Here is a 22,500-nt window from a genome sequence, read left to right as displayed (position 1 = left end):
ACACTCTCAACAAAATCAATTTATGATTATATACCTTCTTACAACAAAATGAATTTTGATTATCTCCCCTCTTATAACAAAATCAATTTATGATTATCTTCCCTCGAATAACAAAATTAATTTATGATTATCTGCACTCTTCCAACAAAATCAATTTATGATTATCTGCACTCTTAAAACAAAATCAATTTATGATTATCTGCACTCTCAGAACAAAATCAATTCATGATTTTCTCCACTCGCATAACAAAATAAATTTACGATTATCTCCACTCTTTCAACAAAATTAATTTATGATAATCTACCCTCTCATAACAAAATCAATGATTATATACCCTCTCAACAAAAATCAATTTATGATTATATTCCTTCTTATAACAAAATCAATTTTGATTATCTCCACTCTCATAACAAAATCAATTTATGATTATCTACCCTCTGATAAAAAAAATCAATTTCTGATTATCTGCACTCTTGCAACAAAATCAATTTATGATTATCAACACTCTCATAACAAAATCTATTTATGATTATCTGTCCTCTAATAACAAAATCAATTTATGATTATCTACCCTCTAATACCAAAATAAATTTATGATGATCTCCACTTTCACAACAAAATCAATTTATGTTTATCTACACTCCAAGAGCAAAATCAATTTATGGTTATCTGCACTGTAATAACAAAATCAGTTTATATCTTCACTCTAATAACAAAATCGATTTATGATTACCTACCCTCTTATAACAAAATCAATTTACGATTATCTACCCTCCAATTACAAAATCGATTTATGATTATCTGCACTCTCACAACAAAATCAAGTGACGATTATGTCATTCACTCAATTTACGATTATCTACACTCCAATAACAAAATCAATTTATGATTATCTACTCTCTAATAACAAAATTAATTTGTGTTTATCTACCCTCTTACAACAAAAGTAACTATTTTTTACATCAATTTATGGTTATCTACCCCCCCCCTCCTAATTCACATCTTTATGATAATTCACCGTCTGTCCGTCTGTCTGTTCCCAGGTACGGCAAAAATGACAACCAATCGCAACCATTTTTGGGGTGTGTAATCCTGGGACCCCTTGGAGTAAAATAAGCATAAATATAGCAACATGACCCCCTTGACAGCTCCCGTAAGGAGCGGGTGCTTCGAGTACAATAAATGCAGATAACCTCTTGATATAAGGAGGGAGGAATGTGACAAAAATGGATGTGGGGGGAAAGGAATGGGAAACTGGGGAAGATAAGTGCTGGACAGACCAGATGGGCTTGGCTGAGGATGCAAATGTCAACAGGGTGAATCCACTTATGTTTTTTTATTACCTTTCTGAATCGAAATGTTATGGGAATTATAAACCTTCCAGTGATTGATATCTTGCTCTTGACAGGGATGGTGAAACTTTGCATTCATCCTTTGCAAGGAATTTTGGACAGAACTCCAACTCACTTGGTCTACCCTTTCAAACAATTAATGCTCTAATCAACTTGGAAATCCTTCAGTGTTACTGGTTACTCTGATTGTCTAACGTGTGATGCATATTACTAATGGTGATTAACTTGTATGTGTGTCTTCGTTTCCACAGGTGAGAATTTTTGTGTGCGCATACCATGTGGCTCTACACACGTAGGGAGCTGTAAGCGCAAATCATGCGAGTAGTTTCTGCCTCCACCATGGGTCGAGAATTCCAGTGCAGACCTTCACTGCACATTTGTACACTGTTACACTGACATTCTCTCCTGTTGTGAAGTTTCTGACCAATAAAAAGTGGATTTCATTATTTATTAATTCTTGGAATACATACATTGTTGATTTCAAGTAAAACTTGTTTTTTTGGTGTTGTGTGAATGCATGGCTCATGGCCATGGGAGCTGTGGAGTGATCTTGGAACGGCAGTTTTTATCGTAATTTCAATAATCAAAGCATTGTGCCTTGTTACAAGTGTAAATATAGTTTAATAAATTTTTATTATATAAATTTGCCTGTTTCTTATTTTTCTGTAGTTTTTCCTTCTTCCTTATCTTGTACGTCGATTGTCTGTTTGAGCTTAGAAAGAGCGGTAAGGCAGCGATCCCTCCAGCATTGTCGCTTTTCCAGATCTCTGGTGCTGCCACCAACTGTGTCGCACATTGCCTGGGGAGAGGGGTGGTTGGAGAGTGGATTAAAGCCCAGTGTTTCCTGCAAAAGATTACAAGTTGTGCTTTTATCTTGAAAGTTGGCTTCACAGTACTTTGCCATCACAAAGTTTGTTTGTGCTTTTCTGGTGGATAAAGATTGCGGGTACCTTTCCAAAACAAGACTTATGTTGGTACCTAAGCGAACTTTTGCTTGTCTGTGGGAGTATTACGTCAATTGGATAGCCATGCCTCTAATGATGCAACCAACAGACCAAATTGGTAAATTAATCCCAATCAAAATATGCATTTGCTACAAAAATGATTTGGTTTTACTGCACCAATGCAAGTCCTTGATATCTCTCATTTATTGGTGGTGACACCCATAAAGTTAAATGTGAAAGCCAGTAGTATTCTCAGCATCAGTATTCTCTTGTGCACTGATTAATTTCTCCTTATGTCAAGTGAGTGTAAAACCACAAGAGAGTATCAATCATTTCTGTTATAAGCAACATAATTCACCAATGTCTTTCATTTAAAAATAAATAAACCACCAAAAAGGCCACTGTTTTATTTGGTACCCAAGATACTAGTTAATGTATCAAATAAAGCATGATGGATCTACCTTGTGAACAGAGTCCATTACGATGCCAGAAAACTCGGGGGTCGGCCCAAAGGTGTTGGCCACGGTGCAGATGCTTTCGCCGTAGAGCTGGCAGTAGTTGTGGACGCCTGTTGATCAATACGTTGGTTAAACTTTATGTACTAAGAATAACGAGGTTGATGAGATAGAAGATTGATGCTTGAGGACAAAAGGAGACATTTCCACGTGGAGGAAGGGAGAAAAGGAAAGCAGAGTTAGAGGTGGGATTCAAGAGAGGAGGTGAGGGGCTCCAAAATTATACCATTTTTATCCACACAACGGTAGATGGCCTTGAAGGTGACAGTGCTCATTTTTGCAACCATTCTGTTTGATGGTAACAGAGACAAACCAACCTGCAGCATTGAGATGCATTGTCTCCAGGGGACCCAAAAAGGCATAACGTGGACCTAGTCCTTCTGTCATCACGAGATCCACTTCAGCTGGTGTGAGTGCTCCACTCTATAACAGACAAGTCATCATCATCATTAAAATAACCACCACACATCCATTCTCATCCTACTATTCCATTAATATCTGTGTTCAATGTTAAGCCAAATGCATGTGGGCAAGGTTTAGTCACTTCATCAAGATAGGGTTCTTTCAATTTGAGTTTCATTTCAAGCAATTCGTATCAATCATCCAATGGTAGCACATCACTTCTTCCCTTGGAGGAAAAATGGGTGAGGGGAAGAAAAACCCAATAATGTTTTTTTTTCTTTTTACACCTGTAGCAAAAATTAACATGTGTGTGCAACATGGAGATTGAGGACACTTTGTATATTATTTTTCATTCTTCATACAGAAAATAAACAAAATAAGAAAAATAACAATAAAATAATAAACCTTTGAAGGTGCAGATATGCAGTGCAAGCTCCTCCCCTCTCCCAACCGAGGAGACACCTCACGTATGACTCTCAAATGGCCAAAGCATTGTTTCACGTTTTTTACATTAATTTGATAATAATTGATGTAAATAATAAATTTAAATTTGATAATAGGAATTGAAAGTTTTTGTGGTTTTGACCTCTGGTGTATGAAAATAATGCGGGACAGCAAATTTTGTGGAAATTTGCTCAGGGGTATGGAAACTTATGAGGAACTCGAACAGAACTGGGCAGCCTGTAGAGCACATACCACAACAGGCTGAACAGTTTACGTTTTGTATGCCACTGATAGGCTGGATCTGGATCTAGACCTCCAAAATCGAATCGGCTTATTCTCGTCACCAACACCAACTCATCCACCAAGTCTTGTCATAATCCATCCACAACTTTTTGATTCGGCCTTGTCATACACCCATTGTGTCCACTAAGTTTTGCCCGAATCCGTTCAAACCTTTTTGAGATATCCTGCTCACAGACAGACAGGTGAAAATATAGCCTCTATCCACCTTCGGTGACTGAGATGACAAACAGACAAACTCATTCCGAGATATTCTGTTATACAAAATAAGGCAATTCTCTGTATGTCTGATAATGATAGTCTTGAAAATGGCTGGGCCAATCTCCACCAAATTTTGCAAACATGCTCAGGGTAATTAGGTCAGGTCATGGGCACAAAAATAATCTCCTCTCCCCTCAACCCTGGTAAGGATGGGGAGACAGACGACTTGCAATTTTCGTGTATACACGGAGAATTCACTTTTTTTTTTTTTTTTTTTACATCAATTTGACGATAATAATTGAAAGTTTTTGTGATGTTGACCTGGGTGTGAAAATAATGCAGAACAACAAATTTTGGGGAAATTCGCTCAGGGGTATGGAAACATAAGGAACAAGAAAAAGACCAATCAGAGATTGCAAACCCTCACCAGGACTTCTTTTGAGTGGTGTATTTTTATAGGTTTCATGGTAAATCCAATATGGCTGCCAAACCATGTGACCAATGACATCATATGTGTGAACCTTTTGTTCCTCATGGACAGGCGGTCGTACGTATAAAGTTTCGCCTCAATCTGTTCAGCGACTTCAGAGAAGATTTTTGAAGGTTTTTTTTTTGTTTTTTTAAACAATATGGCTGCCGAATCACGTGACAGATGACGTCATGATTTTTTTTTTCTGTGGACCATTTTATGCAGAGATGACCCTCAAATTTTCATACTGATGGGATGTGGTGTTCTACATGTGCAATTATGACATAATAGCAAGGGCACCTATGACGTCATGAAAAAAATCACATTCCCCATGAGGAGTACTTGATGTATGCCAATTTTTTTCCTTGGTGCGGTTTGTGAGAGACAGAGGTCCAAAGTTTTTCCATTTTTCCAATATGGCTGCCACACCACATGACCTTCGACGTCAGAATTTTCATTAAAACATTCTACATGCGTAGATGCACCAATGGTGAAAATTTCCTCTCAATCCGCCAAGTGGTTGCAGAAAAAAACACGAAAGTTACGTGCGGACAGACAGACAAACAAACAGACCCAAATGCAATCTCCTCTCTGAATCCTTCGGTGGCGGAGGTAACTAGAACGGTTCTCGACAGGCAGAACAGTATACGTTTTGTTTCCCACTGATGGCCGGATCCAGATCTCCAAAGTCAAATCAGAGCAACTCAAAATCGAAGCAACCAGAGGGAGCCGATATCGACACCCGTTTTGCACAAAGAGGGAACAGGTGTTACAATTATCAATGAGACACGTCGTCTGTCTATCACGCAAAGAAGAAACAGGACTTTGAGTTTTAATGCAGCAGTTCCTGCTGTCAAAGAATAATAACAATGGTACCATTGGAAAGCTAATAAACGATTTATTTGTAACAGAAATTTGTCCGTTTAATCAATACGAAACCTGCTTTCAAGCCCATATTTCTCGAAGTGAAGAAGAAACAGGGATTGGAGCTCAATGCAGCGGTTCCAACGGCAACATTTATGATTTTACAACAGCAAAAACCCTTCATAAGGACATGGTAGGAGTACACAAAACGACAAATAGTAATACAGGGTGTGGCATTTATATCTGACGGTTTTATTATCCTTTTAACTTTTTAGGTTATCTCTAACGAGATGACCTAATAAAACCAGTCTCGATGTTCGTACGTCCGTCCCCATTTTTTTCTTCCGATTTTCTTGATATTTAGTATGTCGGTAGATGTCGATGAGGGATGCATGACGGTATGACCTTTGACCCGATTGAAGGTCAAGGTCAAGGTCACTCCAAAGTTGCGAAATCGTCCATTTTCAAAATCTATCTCCTCCGCCGTTTGTGATCCGATCTTCGAAATTTCTTCAGATTCTGATAATATGGAACAATATCTAAATTTGGTCAGGCCGGTTTTTTTGAAATTCGTCCTGGTTATTGAGTCATGTGTCTTCAAAGTTGGAATAACCGTCGATGTGATACGGTCAAAAAAAAATTTGCCCGATCTTGATGAAACTTGGTATGTAGGTAGGGGTCGATGAGTGATGCACGATGGTGTGACTTTAGACACGATTGAAGGTCAAGATCAAGGTCACTCAAAAGTTGCGAAATCGTCCATTTTCAAAATCGATCTCCTCCGCCGTTTGTGATCCGATCTTCGAAATTTCTTCGGATTCTGATAATATGGAACAATATCTAAATTTGGTCAGGCCGGCTTTTTGAAATTTGCCCTGGTTATTGAGTCACGTGTCTTCAAAGTTAGAAAAATCGTCGATGTGATACGGTCAAAACAGAGATAACCGTCACCCCCAACCGGGGGTAATTTTTTGTTTCTAAACCAAATAAAATAAAATTTCTATACAACATAGGCACATACTTCAAGTTTTTAAAATCAATTTTGATTCTTTATTTCTTAAAAATTACATAAATGGGCCCCTTTCGAATTAGTGCATTCACGACAGCAGATCATCATATTGTTCATTACCGCAAGCAATGTCTCTTGATCAATCGAGCGGATGGTTGAAGTGATGTTTGCCTTCAATTCATCGATTGATGTTGGATGTTCCTTATAAACTTTGCCCTTCAGAAATCCCCTAAGGAAGAAATCTGGTGGAGTTAAATCTGCCAAATCAAAGTGTGCCTCATCTGTCATGATGACATTGTTTGTGAAATTGGCATGCTCATTGCATTTAAAAAAAAATAATTATAAAACAAAAAAATAAAATGCTCATTGCATTTAAGGTGCTCCATCTTTAAAAACTTTCAAGTATTATCTGTAAAACAAAGAAAACAATAATTAGTTATGCCAAGACTGCTTCCGGCTACAAAGATTGCAAATGTGTCAGATATAAATGCCCCGCCCTGTACTTCTCGAATAAATAGAAAAATGCATAAAAGTACAGGGAAGGGGCACACAAACAAAAACAACCACAACCAAGACCACGCCAACAGCAGTAATAACAATAAGTACATATTATAAATCCGTTTTTTCGTTTGTTTCACTTCATGTAGTGTATGTATGAATGAATGCATGTCACATGGGCACAAAATACCATGCCCCTCACTGTGAAGGTAGGGAGATGACTTCCAATTATCACCTGTACTTGTGGTATCGTGAAAGTGGTTTAACCACTGATCCTTACCTAAGGGAGAGGGTATTCACAACATATTTCGCTCCAGCAGAGATTAAATTATGGACTAAATCCATTGAATGAGGTGCAAAATTTAATGAAAGCATAGATGATTCTTCTTTACGGATCCAAGTATTCTCACCTTGTTAGGTCGGCTGGAGGTAAAGGTTCTGTCCCCAGTGTCCAATGAACTGGCTGGTCAAGCCTGATGTTCAACTGACAGTCATTTGTAATTTGTTCAGGGTCCCAGCGATAACTCGCCGACTCTTCATGAAAGGCACCAGTTAATAACACCGCTGTGTTTTTCTGGATCACAGCAATAATGAAGAAAATATATAGAAACCATAATATTTATCAAATATGTATATACTGTATATATATGTATATACTAGTAAGTGTGTGTGTATGTGTGTGCGTGCGTCCGTCCGTCCTCCATAACTCCAAAACTATAAAACCGAGCAGCCTGAAACTTTGCATGCATACGAACAAAACTCCAAGGATGTGCAAGAGTGAAAAATGGGTGTTTGGGTTGATTAAAACACTCTGTTTGAAAATAATTAACGGCCTTATTTAATTATATCCTTCACGATTCTCAGCCACCTTGCTCTCGATGGGGGGTCTTAAGGCATTTCCTGGGTAACCTCACTGGGGTCTGAAGCTGCCATGTTTTTTGGCTTGCTTAACTATGCCTTGACTTGGAACAAGCCACAATGATTTCTTCACGATAAAGTTTTTTTTCACTTTCCTCACTCATATTATCGAATGCCTGCCCATCATAGCTACAAATCATTGTGCACATCGCTTTTGTAAGTGCTACAGTTTTCAAATTGGGAGCTTGGAGCGATTTCATGCATTGTATGATATGATTTTCCATGATCTACTCTCATGGACTAATTAAAGTATATCATCAAAATATCATTTCGGTTTTGAGGATAGAATATCGTCGGCTGGTAAAACAGCCACTTGAGTATATGATGGTTTGAATAATGCTGGGAAAACAGCCGCGAGGGTATATGGTGGTTTGAATAGCGGCTGGGAAAACAGCCGCGAGGGTATATGGTGGTTTGAATAGCGGCTGGGAAAACAGCCGCGAGGGTATATGGTAGTTTGTATAGCGGCTGGGAAAACAGCCGCGAGGGTATATGGTGGTTTGTACAGCGACTGGGAAAACAGCCGCGAGGGTATATGGTGGTTTGAATAGCGGCTGGGAAAACAGCCGCGAGGGTATATGGTGGTTTGTACAGCGACTGGGAAAACAGCCGCGAGGGTATATGGTGGTTTGTACAGCGACTGGGAAAACAGCCGCGAGGGTATATGGTGGTTTGAATAGCGGCTGGGAAAACAGCCGCGAGGGTATATGGTGGTTTGAATAGCGGCTGGGAAAACAGCCGCGAGGGTATATGGTGGTTTGAATAGCGGCTGGGAAAACAGCCGCGAGGGTATATAGTGGTTTGAATAGCGGCTGGGAAAACAGCCGCGAGGGTATATGGTGGTTTGAATAGCGGCTGGGAAAACATCCGCGAGGGTATATGGTGGTTTGAATAGCAGCTGGGAAAACAGCCGCGAGGGTATATGGTGGTTTGTACAGCGACTGGGAAAACAGCCGCGAGGGTATATGGTGGTTTGTACAGCGACTGGGAAAACAGCCGCGAGGGTATATGGTGGTTTGAATAGCGGCTGGGAAAACGGCCGCTCGGGTATGTGGTGGTTAGTATAGCAGCTGGTAAAATAGCTGCTCATGTATATGAAGGTTTGAATCGCGGCTGGTAAAATATCTGCGAGGGTGTATGGTGGTTTGAATAGCGGATGGTAAAATATCTGCGAGGGTGTATGGTGGTTTGAATCGCGGATGGTAAAATATCTGCGGGGGTATATGGAGGTTTGAATAGCGGCTGGTAAAATATCTGCGGGGGTATATGGAGGTTTGAATAGCGGCTGGTAAAATATCTGCGAGGGTATATGGAGGTTTGAATAGCGGCTGGTAAAATAGCTGCGAGGGTGTATGGTGGTTTGAATAGCGGCTGGTAAAATATCTGCGGGGGTATATGGAGGTTTGAATCGCGGCTGGTAAAATATCTGCGAGGGTGTATGGTGGTTTGAATAGCGGATGGTAAAATATCTGCGAGGGTGTATGGTGGTTTGAATAGCGGATGGTAAAATATCTGCGGGGGTATATGGAGGTTTGAATAGCGGCTGGTAAAATATCTGCGGGGGTATATGGAGGTTTGAATAGCGGCTGGTAAAATATCTGCGGGGGTATATGGAGGTTTGAATAGCGGCTGGTAAAATATCTGCGGGGGTATATGGAGGTTTGAATAGCGGCTGGTAAAATATCTGCGAGGGTATATGGAGGTTTGAATAGCGGCTGGTAAAATATCTGCGAGGGTATATGGAGGTTTGAATAGCGGCTGGTAAAATAGCTGCGAGGGTGTATGGTGGTTTGAATAGCGGCTGGTAAAATATCTGCGGGGGTATATGGAGGTTTGAATCGCGGCTGGTAAAATATCTGCGAGGGTGTATGGTGGTTTGAATAGCGGATGGTAAAATATCTGCGAGGGTGTATGGTGGTTTGAATAGCGGATGGTAAAATATCTGCGGGGGTATATGGAGGTTTGAATAGCGGCTGGTAAAATATCTGCGGGGGTATATGGAGGTTTGAATAGCGGCTGGTAAAATATCTGCGAGGGTATATGGAGGTTTGAATAGCGGCTGGTAAAATAGCTGCGAGGGTGTATGGTGGTTTGAATAGCGGCTGGTAAAATATCTGCGGGGGTATATGGAGGTTTGAATCGCGGCTGGTAAAATATCTGCGAGGGTGTATGGTGGTTTGAATAGCGGATGGTAAAATATCTGCGAGGGTGTATGGTGGTTTGAATAGCGGATGGTAAAATATCTGCGAGGGTGTATGGTGGTTTGAATAGCGGATGGTAAAATATCTGCGGGGGTATATGGAGGTTTGAATCGCGGATGGTAAAATATCTGCGAAGGTGTATGGAGGTTTGAATAGCGGATGGTAAAATATCTGCGGGGGTATATGGAGGTTTGAATAGCGGATGGTAAAATATCTGCGAGGGTGTATGGTGGTTTGAATCGCGGATGGTAAAATAGCTGCGAGGGTGTATGGTAGTTTGAATAGCGGATGGTAAAATATCTGCGAGGGTGTATGGTAGTTTGAATAGCGGATGGTAAAATATCTGCGAGGGTGTATGGTGGTTTGAATCGCGGATGGTAAAATAGCTGCGAGGGTGTATGGTAGTTTGAATAGCGGATGGTAAAATATCTGCGAGGGTGTATGGTGGTTTGAATCGCGGATGGTAAAATAGCTGCGAGGGTGTATGGAGGTTTGAATCGCGGATGGTAAAATATCTGCGAGGGTATATGGAGGTTTGAATCGCGGATGGTAAAATATCTGCGAAGGTGTATGGAGGTTTGAATAGCGGATGGTAAAATATCTGCGGGGGTATATGGAGGTTTGAATAGCGGATGGTAAAATATCTGCGGGGGTATATGGAGGTTTGAATAGCGGATGGTAAAATATCTGCGGGGGTATATGGAGGTTTGAATAGCGGATGGTAAAATAGCTGCGAGGGTGTATGGAGGTTTGAATCGCGGATGGTAAAATATCTGCGAGGGTATATGGAGGTTTGAATCGCGGATGGTAAAATATCTGCGAAGGTGTATGGAGGTTTGAATAGCGGATGGTAAAATATCTGCGAGTGGTATGGTGGTTTGAATAGCGGATGGTAAAATATCTGCGAGGGTGTATGGAGGTTTGAATAGCGGATGGTAAAATATCTGCGAGGGTTCAAGTGGTTAAGCAAAACAAAACTGCACAGGGAGGGGAGGTGTGAGGAGGGAACGTTGGGGAAGGGAGGGGGATGGGAGAAAGGAGGAGGGAGTCAAAATCTCCACTGTCTATCTATAAGAGAGACGTTTGTCTGTCTGTCTGTGTGCGTCTATGTGTTGCTATTTTTCTCAGAGATGGCTGGACGGTTCTTCGTTAAACTTGTAGAGGTTCATCAGTGGGTGTCAGGGAGTGTTTTCGGCAAAACAAAAAACTTCAACATCTGGGTGGAGAACAAAATTTTGAACAAAAAAAAAAAACCCTCAAAGAACATCTGGGTGGCAGCAAAAAAAAAAAAAAGACGTATATTCGTCTATATATCCATGTGTGTGAGGTACATTAAGTAGCTCCACGACAAGAATTAGATCCTGTTAAAAAAACAAAGTTAAATACAGTACTGCACTGTTATTTCAAACAGTTATGTTATCTTTGGAGAAGACTGGGGTAATGTGGGTCACACAGAAGAGAAAATAAATGAATATCAGGTTTGAGGGGAAGGAGATCAGACAGGGAAATAGGTTGAGTATCTGGGGGGAACAGTGACCCGCGGTGATGGTAAGTCAGAGGCAGACGTGTGGAGGAGGGCATGGGCAGGTGCAAATGCATGGAGGAGGGTGGAGGGAATGATGGCAGGCGGAGGAATTCCTCCGGCGACTACAGGTTTGCTGGCTGTGTCATGAGTGGCGTCTTGGAACCGCTTCCCAACCTTCGACCCTGAAGCTGACAAGCCACAGATAATCCCGCAGCACAATGGGTTGCTAAGCAACCATAGACACTATCTGAGACAAGTTAGGCAATGTTCTCACGTCCAATTCCCATGTTATCCTCTCCGACAAATTAGGCCCTCCAGATCGGAAATCGTGCTCTTGAGGGCCAACCACCCCTTTCGATCAATTACGGCCAAGCGGAACTAAGTGGGACATCAGCTCGTCTGACCATAGCAAAACTGCGGAGCAAAACTCCCATCCAACATTTACATACTCTGTCTAACCAATGGAGAAAGAGACACTCAGGCAGGTTGGAAACAAAAGGTCATATTTAACAAATATGTGTGTACTTACAAGCAATGCAGTGTCACAAAAGAATGTCTTACCTTTATACACGCAGACAGTCCTCATCATAAAACTACAGACATAGATGCCTCATTCACTCTGGGAAATTAGACAAGGAAGAGTGATAGACAGAAAGATAAAGAAGGTGGAGCTTGTTGGCGACCCTTGCCCACCAAACACAAACCTGCAGGTTTACGTGGTCCCAACGTGAAAAGGAGAGGAGGGGGGGGAGAAAGAAGAGAGGATGATTATGTAATGTGCATTGTGGGGAGAGATGTGGTGAATGCTTTGTAATGCGTAGAGGAAATTGTGAATGCGAGACAATACACCTGTTCTGAGCGAGTCGAGGGGGAAATCCTTGATTGCTCTTTGTGTGTTCCAACCAAACAATTAGAAATAGGGAAAGCAAGAGCAAGATCATCTAGATCAGTGTGTAATTGCCAGCACATCCAGGGAAAGAGCTCCGTGGCTCGTTCACACTCGCTCCCAACAGAGCCCGTCTGTGCAGCGGCTCGTGTTCACTGGGCTCATTCCTTGATTGATGCAAGACTTTTCACTTTTCTTTAATTTGTAAAAATTTCTAAAAACACGTTTTCACTTTATCATTATGGGGTGTTTTGTGTGGATTGGTGAGAAAAAAAAATAAATTCATCCACTTTAAATTCGGGTTTAACACAACAAAATGACAAAAGTCAAGAGGTGTGAATACTTTCTGAAGGCACTGTAACTCCCCAAGGTCTTCCAAAAGCACAATATCAAGGAAATTGAATGGGAAAGTCCTAGCATCTTGTGTAACGCTGGCCAACTTTTACCATCTCAAAACGGTGGCAATGAAAGAGAGACAACAACAGAGGTTGCAGGTGTGAGAGACAATAACAGAGGTTGCAGGTGTGCGAGAACAACTGGGTCAGGACGATTGCAGGAGTGAAGAGGGTGGCCAGAAAGAGGATTTCAGGAGTGAAGAGGACAGACAGAAAGAGGATTTTTGGGAGTGAACAGGGTGGACAGAAAGAGGATTTCAGGAGTGAAGAGGTTAGATAGAAAGAGGATTGATTTCAGGAGTGAAGAGGGTGGACAGAAAGAGGATTTCAGGAGTGAAGAGGGTGGACAGAAAGAGGATTTTTGGGAGTGAACAGGGTGGACAGAAAGAGGATTGATTTCAGGAATGAAGAGAGTGGACGGAAAGAGGATTTTGGGAGTGACGAGGGTGGACAGAAAGACGATTTTTTGGAGTGAACAGGGTGGACAGAAAGAGGACTGATTTCAGGAGTGAAGAGGGTGGACAGAAAGAGGATCGATTTCAGGAATGAAGAGAGTGGACGGAAAGAGGATTTTGGGAGTGACGAGGGTGGACAGAAAGACGATTTTTTGGAGTGAACAGGGTGGACAGAAAGAGGACTGATTTCAGGAGTGAAGAGTGTGGACAGAAAGAGGATTTTGCGAGTGAAGAGGGTGGATGGAAAGAGGATTGATTTCAGGAATGAAGAGAGTGGACAGAAACAGGATTTCAGGAGTGAAGAGGGTGGAGAGAAAAAGGATTTCAGGAGTGAAGAGTGTGGACAGAAAGAGGATTTTGTGAGTGAAGAGGGTGGATGGAAAGAGGATTGCGGGAGTGAAGGGCTGACAGGATGGCCTACCTTGCGGTGTGAACACTCACCTCGAGGCTGTCTCGCCTGGGTTTGAATCCAGACCCAGCTATAAACTGTTATCTCTGTGTTTCACAGTCAGCGTGATTCATCAATGTGTGTGCCATCCCTCCGATGTACATTAAACTGGCGTCGCTTCTGCCAGCATTCATTGGTGGATGTTAAAGACCACATGGTGTCCTCTGGGAAGAGTATGTGAGCTATTGCCGGCACCGTGAACCAATTACAGATTCCAGCTCGAAGCAGCAGAGGGCAATGCATTAACAGCGCATTAACATTAACAGTGGTGTGAATGGGGAAACAGAGAATGGCAAAGTGAGAGGAGAGGTTGAGGGAGCAAGGGTGGTGGAAAATAGGTAGACCACGGTTGAGATCGGAAGATTGTGTAAGGAGGGGTATCAATAAGGTGGGTCTGGTTGGAGAGTGGAGAGAGTTGGTCAGGGACAGAGGGAAGTGGAGGAATATCAGGGTCAAGGCAGGGCAGAAGATTGGTCCCATTGGACCTCACCCCTTATAAATGGAATATCTGAGAAGAAGACAAAGAAGAAGAAAAGAAGAAGAAGAAGAAGAAGAAGAAGAAGAAGAAGAAGAAGAAGAAGAAGAAGTTGTCTTGACTGAGCAAGTGACACAGAAAGTGACATTTAATTAATGATGGTCAAAGTGTTCCGAGTGAAACCAAGACGCTACCCACACAGCCTTGTGTTGTATACGAATGAAGAAGATTACATTCCTTGTGAGGGAGAATATCAAAAAAGCTGGAATTCGCAGGAGACTCTGCCAAATGTGGTGATGCATGCCTTTCACATAACTGTGCATTTAAATGGTGAGACCAATTTAGTGGGTACCCCGGCCAAAGCACCTGTCCCGAAACTGCTGCATACCCTCAACACAGTTGGAAAATTAACGCCTTACTAAATCAATGGCACGAGTGTGTTTTTAGAGCAAGGAAATACCTGGAGAAATTAATGGAATTTCATCGACTATGCTGTACCTTTTGATTTTCCAAATTAAAAAAAAACTCCACATCAATGTAGTTCCAAATTTACCATGGGTGTGCATAAAATAAATGACAGCTAGAGGCCTCCAAAATTTCAAAACAATGGAACATGAAACCTGAAACATGTCTTTCCTTTTATAGAACCGACCTATAGCAAAGTATACTTGGCATGGTGTTCGTAAGTCCGTCACCGTAGGGATTCGATTTTATCTTTAATTATTACACTTTTAAACATTCAATTACAACAAACCAACTGTTCACCGATAACACTGATGCACTTTTGAATCCGTCTCATAAAGAATGTTTGAACATTCCTTACCATGTCAACATCGATCTTAACACACTCGGATCGTATTTCCTCGATGTTTCTGGAGCCTTCAACGTAGATGACCGATTTCAGATGGGCCCACTTTAGTCAAGAGGCATGAGTTCCTGTTGCCTCATGTTGTCCGCTTTTGCCATAATCCCCCAAAATATGATGCAATGCCCCCAAAAATGGTGCCCGACTTCTGCAAACCTTGTGTACGAGTCAGTAAGTCTACAACGTGCGGTTGAGTCTTCGAAAAACTCGATGTTGTTCAACCTGAAATGACCTCGAATGCTGCCTCATAATGCAGTGGATGATGTTCTGGGAGCACTCGTGATTATTTCCTTGGAAACACACGGAGAGGGTAAAACATTCACACGGCCTTTTGAATTGCGTCAAAAGCTCTGCTTTTGCAACTGTCTATTTTCGTGTTTTGTAAAATGCAAAATGCCAAAAAGCTGCTCTTTTCCATCCTGCACTAATAAAAAGGTGAGTAACCCAAGCGGCACTTTTTAATTCGGAAAACAGAGCCCGAGGTAAGACCTGCATTGCCTCGGGATATTTCGTTTTTGTTGTCCAAATGATTGTTTAGTCATACGGCTCTATTCACAGTACCAACTTGGTGTTGTTACTTGTGCAGGGGAGACTCAATACCGCATGGAACCTTATTCTCGGCGGTCCTGAACCCCACGATTGATTAGTTATTGTAACTGCTGAGGGAACCTTCAAGATATCCACTGGTGCAGCTCTGTGGTACCGAGGTTACAGAGTGGACTCGTGTGCCTGGCATATTGGGGTCACAAATGGCTTACTTCAAATTCTTCAATATTTGAACAAATGTAAGATAATTTCATTGTACGGTATATACATTTGAGATAATGCTGGAAGTGGGATTAGTTTTCACCTTGGCTGTTTAAGCGAAGTCCCGTGACATCACGCCACCTTCAACCATCCTGCTCAATGCCCCCCAAAATAACACTTTCTTTTTCATTCATGGTTACTCACTTCCACAAGCCTCCAGGCCTCTGTAAGAAGTGCATACTGCAGGCGGTTGAGGGCAAATCCCGGAAGTTCCACCCGTAGAGTAATCGGCGTTCGGCCCAACTGTCGCATCAGGTTCTCAATTTGAAGCGTCACCCAGGCCTCGGTCTTCGGGTGAGGAATCAACTCGACCAGACGTATCAGGTATGGAGGATTAACCTAGACACATGGCAAAGACATGAGTCTTCCAAAGATTTCTGTGGAAGTTTAAGTGCGAATTACCACTTGATCATCACTTCGTCAAGCCTTCATCGTTGACAAAGAACACAACATAGACTATGACTTATCTGCTCACGGTCCAAGAAACACTGCCAAGAAGTGTTGTTGCCTATTTAGGCATTTAAAGTGTGCCAAACTTTGACCATACCCTGTAATTTTATCGTTTTAAGTGGGAATGAGAGGTAGTTCGGAGGTCACGTACTCAATATTGAGCAGTCTAGTTTGGGTCACTTACTGCTTCTTTTGGTTAGTTCACATTTGTGTTCCATAGGTAGGGAATTGTATCAATGAGTGTACCATCCTTTGGATGAGGACGTTGGCATTTTCTGGTTGCCATTTGCTAGTGAACATTAAAAGTCCAATGATTTTCAAATGGGTAGGTCATTGTGTGGGTACCCTGGCCAAATTCCAAAATCCTTCCCTGCCTGATGTGCAGGAGCACTGCATGGAAATGCATCCTCGTCCAATATACAGAGTGTTTCAAAAGTCTGGAATCATAGCGATATATATTACACAATACTCATAATAATTGCGAGCAACTGACATACATACACATAATCAATTATTGTGTGTAGGTTCCTTTGAATGTTTCGTAACATTAACATATCGATTTTATCACATTCATTTCTGATTTAATTATTTAGATCTTTAATATTACATGGTTTCATGGTAAAAACCACTGATTTTATTTGACCCCGAATAAAATGGCATTAAATCTGGATTACGTGGGGGCAGTGCTATTGCTCCAAAACATCCAACACACCTCAATGGTATCGTGTTAAAAAATTAATTTTAAAAATTATTTCCTGTAGTTCCGGACTTTTGAAACACCTTGTACATCCACTACAAGTGTGTGTGTGTGTGTGTGTGTGTGTGTGTGTGTGTGTGTGTGTGTGTGTGTGTGTGTGTGTGTGTGTGTGTGTGTGTGTGTGTGTGTGTGTGTGTGTGTGTGTGTGTGTGTGTATGTGTGTGTGTATTCTTTACCGGGTGACAAACGAGGCACCGTGAACAGCAGTTGAGGTCTGCAAAGAGGAGTGATGGGAGAAGGCATGACGAGGAGCTACCAATGATGGAAGAAGGAGGGATCATGTGGTCTAAAGTGGAAAAAAGACCCCTTTTCATTTCGAGATCTTCAGGAATGCACTCCTGTGGAGGAAATGGTAATCAGAGAAGTGGGGTGGGGGGGGGGGAGGAAGATATAAATCTCCCAAAAAGAGTGGATTTTCAGTTTCACTTGATTTGATTACAGATACTTCAAATTGCAGTTTTAAGCTTTACGTACAGTACATGAGTGTCAAATCAAGAAAATACATTTTTCATCTGAAACCAAGACAAAAAAATATATACTATCAGAGATGGGGAATCCCCTGCCATTGAATGAAAAAGGTCATACATATTCCAGAGAATGAGGGAGGTGAATTGGAAACAAGACACCATTTGGTCATCATCTCAAAAAAGTTCCCCAGGGGTGAGGAACGTAGTAACCAAAAATAATTGAAATCAGATAAGCGGTTTTCCATTAATTACAAAATACATTTTTTTCAAGATGGCCGCCCCAGTCGGCCATCTTGGATCCGGCTATGCCAAAAATCAATAGGGTTCTTCCTTTTCAGGTGGTACATGTGTGACCCAAATTTCAAATCGATATGGCGAACAGTTTATGAGTTATCGCACTCACAGCTATAAATGTTGACGCCCGGACGGACAGACGGACGGAGAGCCGGACGACCTGGGTGACAACAATATAATATCCCCCTTCCGCCACGCGGCAGGGGATAAAAACTTTCCAGATCTTTTGCACATGTTCATATCTGGGAACTCACAGGTCAGTGATTTTGTACTGTTGGCAGATAAAGTAGAAATCACTAGAAGATAACCCGCGCAAAGCGTGGCATAACTCGGATATGACGCTGTAGTATATCGAAAAAAGCAGAGCATACTTACTAATGTTAACCCAGTCCACTGTAAACGATGTTATCCGTGTAGTAGAAGCCGTCGTTGGGTTGACTTTTCATGGAATCGTTTTGTTCTCGTTCAAGTAATTCGGCGGCTTGCTTATAAGCACTTACGAACAGATTACAGTCATGCAGTACTGCCTGCAGCTTTTGAAGCAAATCACGGTGCAGGTCGCTGTTCCATGCTGTTCGATGAGCGATTTCGTTGGCAGTGTCATAGATATAGATTTGCGAAAACTTCAGCGGTTTACCGTTCTTGGGAAAAAAATGTCCGATTCTATGATAAACACTGCCATGGATTCTGAACGTATCTGGGCCCCTTGTAGGTAACACATCTTCCTGTACACCCAATGACGCGAACGCGAAACTCGAGTTGTATGCCCGAATGTTGGATCGAGAATCCCTTGCTTCAGGTGTGCATTCAGTGAAAAGGTGTTACAAGAAGGGAGGTGGTTCACCGATGTTGGGAAGAACCATTTTTCCCTGCATACAGCAGGTGGAAAATTTAGCATTCACCCCGAGGAAACCGCAATGCAGTTCAGCTTTCCACATGTATGCGCCACAGGAAGATCATATAGTGTCCATCTTACCAATGCTGTGTATGGGGGGATATGGTCTCTCATTGTAGTAATGCAATTCACCGAGAGCGTGTGGTGAGATATTCTTTTGATAGCTGCGCTTCCTATTTCATACTGCTGTTGCACGCGTATCTGCATTTTTACGTTTCGGCATATTGTAGCTTGGAGAATGCTCACTACAGTCTGGAAGGACTGGAAGGAAATAAACAGGGCCTCGCTTTATGAACACGGTTGGAAATGTCGGCATGCCATTGGCTGAGTGGTTGCACATACTCCATCTGGCCACGCTATTCGTCATATATGTATATATGTGTATATATATATATATATATATATATATATATATATATATATATATATACATATGTATATAATAAAAATGACCGTTTTTACAGCCATTTTTCCCTGCTGTGCAGGGGTTAGGCTTTTTCTTGAGGCAGTTTTTTTTTTATGGCCGGATGCCCTTCCTGACACCAACCCTGGTCGCCTCTTACGACACACAGGGATATGGTATACCTATTCTAACCGGGGCATACACCGGGACCAGTACACTGGTACTCACTTCGCCGACCTCAGATGGATGACAGGCTGAGTCAACCCCCTGGTGTTAATTCAGCAGCCAACGGGGCTTGAACTCAGGACCCTGGGATATGTATATATATGTATATATATATATATATATATATATATATATATATATATATATATATATATATATATATATATATATATATATATATATATATACAGTAGACTAGGCGTAAGTCGTCACCATCGGGACCGAGAAAAAAGTGACGACTTAGAAATGTGACGACTTACGCATATGCGAACATTCATGATGACTGTGGGGTGAAGGATGAAGTCGCGCGTGGCCTGGACACATATGTGTGAGAGCTGGCTATTGTACCAAAAGGAAAACACAATCCTCGGGGCATAGGTGGGGGTTCATTGGTGAGTTGGAAAGTGATCAAGCAAAGATGGAATTCATGAATCAGTTTATCAAAAGTAAAGATAATGAACAACTGTAAGACAACTCATATACCATCGGTGATGGTATGGTGACAAATTACATGACACACAGTCATCGTGGTGATGACTACCACTCAATGCCTATGTGTAAGTGAGTGCGGTAATGTACAAAACAAGCCAATATAAAACCATGATCGGACTTCAACACGAAGCTCGATCGATCCTTTACTCCTTCGCGAAGTAATCAGTTATGTTTGACTGCCTCAAACTCTTGGGCATCTGGTGCATGAGAAAGGACTCAAACCGGTCATTGTATTCCATGATGTTGTCTGGGCAATCCTCCACCGAAAGACAGTATCGGCGCATCACATCCAGGGTGCTGAATGCCTCCCGAATAGTTGGAGGCACGTTTGGAATGTGTCACCCCTGAGTCCTCGAGATCGACAATGTCCACATCGTCCACGTCATCCGTATCATCGGAGACGTTCTTCACAGAATCCACAATTTCTGCATCAGTCATTTGTTGGGTGCTGCGTAACTCAGCGTCCACGTTGATGTATTTTTCCAATGAGGGTATCGCGTCTGCACCAAAGATTTCAGCGAGTCTTTCCCAGACATTGCGGAACTGGTTTCCATGGTCGTCATCGCTCTCCTCATCAACTTCATGGGCGCTGCAATCCGCATTGACGAACCCGACCGAACGGAAGCAGTTCGCGATGGTAACATTGGAGACCTTTCCCCATGCGGTTTTGGCAGCTATCAGGGCATCCAGCAAATCCCATTTGAATGGGATTCCCTCATCTGCTGCATTCAGGCGATGCGTGGCAAGGATCTGGCGGTAGTGAAGTTTCAGGTTTCTGATGACGCCACTATCCATTGGTTGAGTGTGACTGGTAGTATTAGGTGGGAGGAATACAAGTTCTATGTTCTCCAGTTGACATGCAGGGTGAGCGGGGCAGTTGTCAACTACGAACGCAATTTTGCGTTTTTCAAGTGACATACGATGGTTCAGTTTCACCAACCATTGTTCGAACAGGGCAGAAGTTATCCACGCATTTTTATTCGCTGAGTAGGCCACAGGCAGGTGCTTCACACTTTTGAAGGCTCGGGGATTCTTACTTTTCCCGATGGCGTACAGAGGCAGCTTGTCGGTGCCATCCATGTTCGCTCCAACCAGCAACGTCACACGGATCTTCGCCTGCTTATCACCATGATGGGATTGACCAACGAACCCCAGAGACTTTTCTGGCAGCATCTGCCAGAAAAGCCCAGTCTCATCGGCATTGTACACGTCCCGAGGCTGATACCTTTCCAAGATGTCTTTCAATTTGCCATCCTTCCAGTCATGCACCACTGCCGAATCCACGCTGCCTGATTCGCCGCACTTCTTGACCTTGCCGATTCCCCACCTAACTTTGAATCTGTCTATCCAGTGCATCGGCAAGGTCTCGGCATCATCATGCCCAAGGTCCGCAGCGAATTTACGTGCCTTGAGCAGTAACATTTCACCGTCCAACCGAATACTTGGCTGAGCCGACATTTGCCAAAACCAGATGATGAGCGCATCATCGACATCATATATATATATATATATATATATATATATATATATATATATATATATATATATATATATATATATATATATATATACATATATACATATATATATATATATATATATATATATATATATATATATATATATATATATATATATATATATATATATATATATATATATATATATTTATACACATACATATATATATATATATATATATATATATATATATATATATATATATATATATATATATATATATATATACATACATACACACACACACACACACACACACACACATATATATATATATATATATATATATATATATATATATATATATATACATACATACACGCACATACACACACACACACACACACACATATATATATATATATATATATATATCTCCTTCTTTCGGCGAACTCCCGTTAGGGGTCGCCACAGCGGATCAACCGTCTCCATTTCGCTCTATCCTCCACATCTTCTATTGACACTCCAACCACCCGCATGTCCACCCTCACCGTATCCATGAACCTCTTCTTTGGCCTTCCTCTTGTCCTCCTGCCTGGCGGCTCCATCTTCAACATCCTTCTCCCGATATACTCCGCGTCCCTCCTGTGCACATGTCCAAACCATCTCAATCTTGCCTCTCTCACTTTGTCTCCAAACCGTCCTACCTGCGCTGTCCCTCTAATATACTCATTCCTTATCCTGTCCATCCTCGTCACTCCCAACGAGAATCGCAGCATCTTTAACTCCGCCACCTCCAGCTCCGCTTCCTGTCTTTTTGTTAGTGCCACCACCTCCAAACCATACAACATAGCTGGTCTCACTACCGTCTTATATACTTTCCCCTTCACTCTTGCAGCTACCCATCTGTCACAAATCACTCCTGCAACTCTTCTCCAACCACTCCATCCTGCCTGTACTCTCTTTTTCACTTCTCTCCCACATTCTCTGTTACTTTGGACAGTTGATCCCAAGTATTTAAACCCATCCACCTTCCCCACCTCAACTCCTTGCAACCGCACCATACCACCACCCTCCCTCTC

General features: G+C 41.9%; 2 protein-coding genes across 3 annotated transcripts in view; one reads left to right on the top strand and one right to left on the bottom strand.

The window, feature by feature from the left end:
• Positions 1-1,996, top strand: part of MPHOSPH8 (M-phase phosphoprotein 8) — a 100,507-nt gene extending 98,511 nt beyond the window's left edge. For both annotated transcript variants that reach the window (XR_015055112.1, XM_085869824.1), the window contains one exon: positions 1,605-1,996. Coding sequence is in view for 1 of the 2 variants with exons in the window: in XM_085869824.1 (XP_085725950.1) it covers positions 1,605-1,649 (45 nt within the window). In the remaining variant the exon portion in view is untranslated. The remainder of the gene's footprint in view (positions 1-1,604) is intronic.
• CRYL1 (crystallin lambda 1) overlaps positions 1,788-22,500 on the bottom strand; it is a 134,349-nt gene continuing 113,636 nt past the window's right edge. Inside the window, exons 7-11 of the mRNA XM_085869836.1 lie at positions 17,358-17,519; positions 16,119-16,313; positions 3,130-3,235; positions 2,759-2,865; positions 1,788-2,152 (exon numbers count right to left, since the gene is read on the bottom strand). Coding sequence (XP_085725962.1) covers positions 2,009-2,152; positions 2,759-2,865; positions 3,130-3,235; positions 16,119-16,313; positions 17,358-17,519 — 714 coding nt within the window. The 3' untranslated portion in view covers positions 1,788-2,008. The remainder of the gene's footprint in view (positions 2,153-2,758; positions 2,866-3,129; positions 3,236-16,118; positions 16,314-17,357; positions 17,520-22,500) is intronic.

Source organism: Eptatretus burgeri, chromosome 2 (assembly GCF_056783735.1).
Source record: "Eptatretus burgeri isolate ZD-2024b chromosome 2, Ebu_testis_v1, whole genome shotgun sequence".
Lineage (NCBI taxonomy): Eukaryota > Metazoa > Chordata > Myxini > Myxiniformes > Myxinidae > Eptatretus > Eptatretus burgeri.
This window is presented reverse-complemented; position numbering and strand designations above follow the sequence as displayed.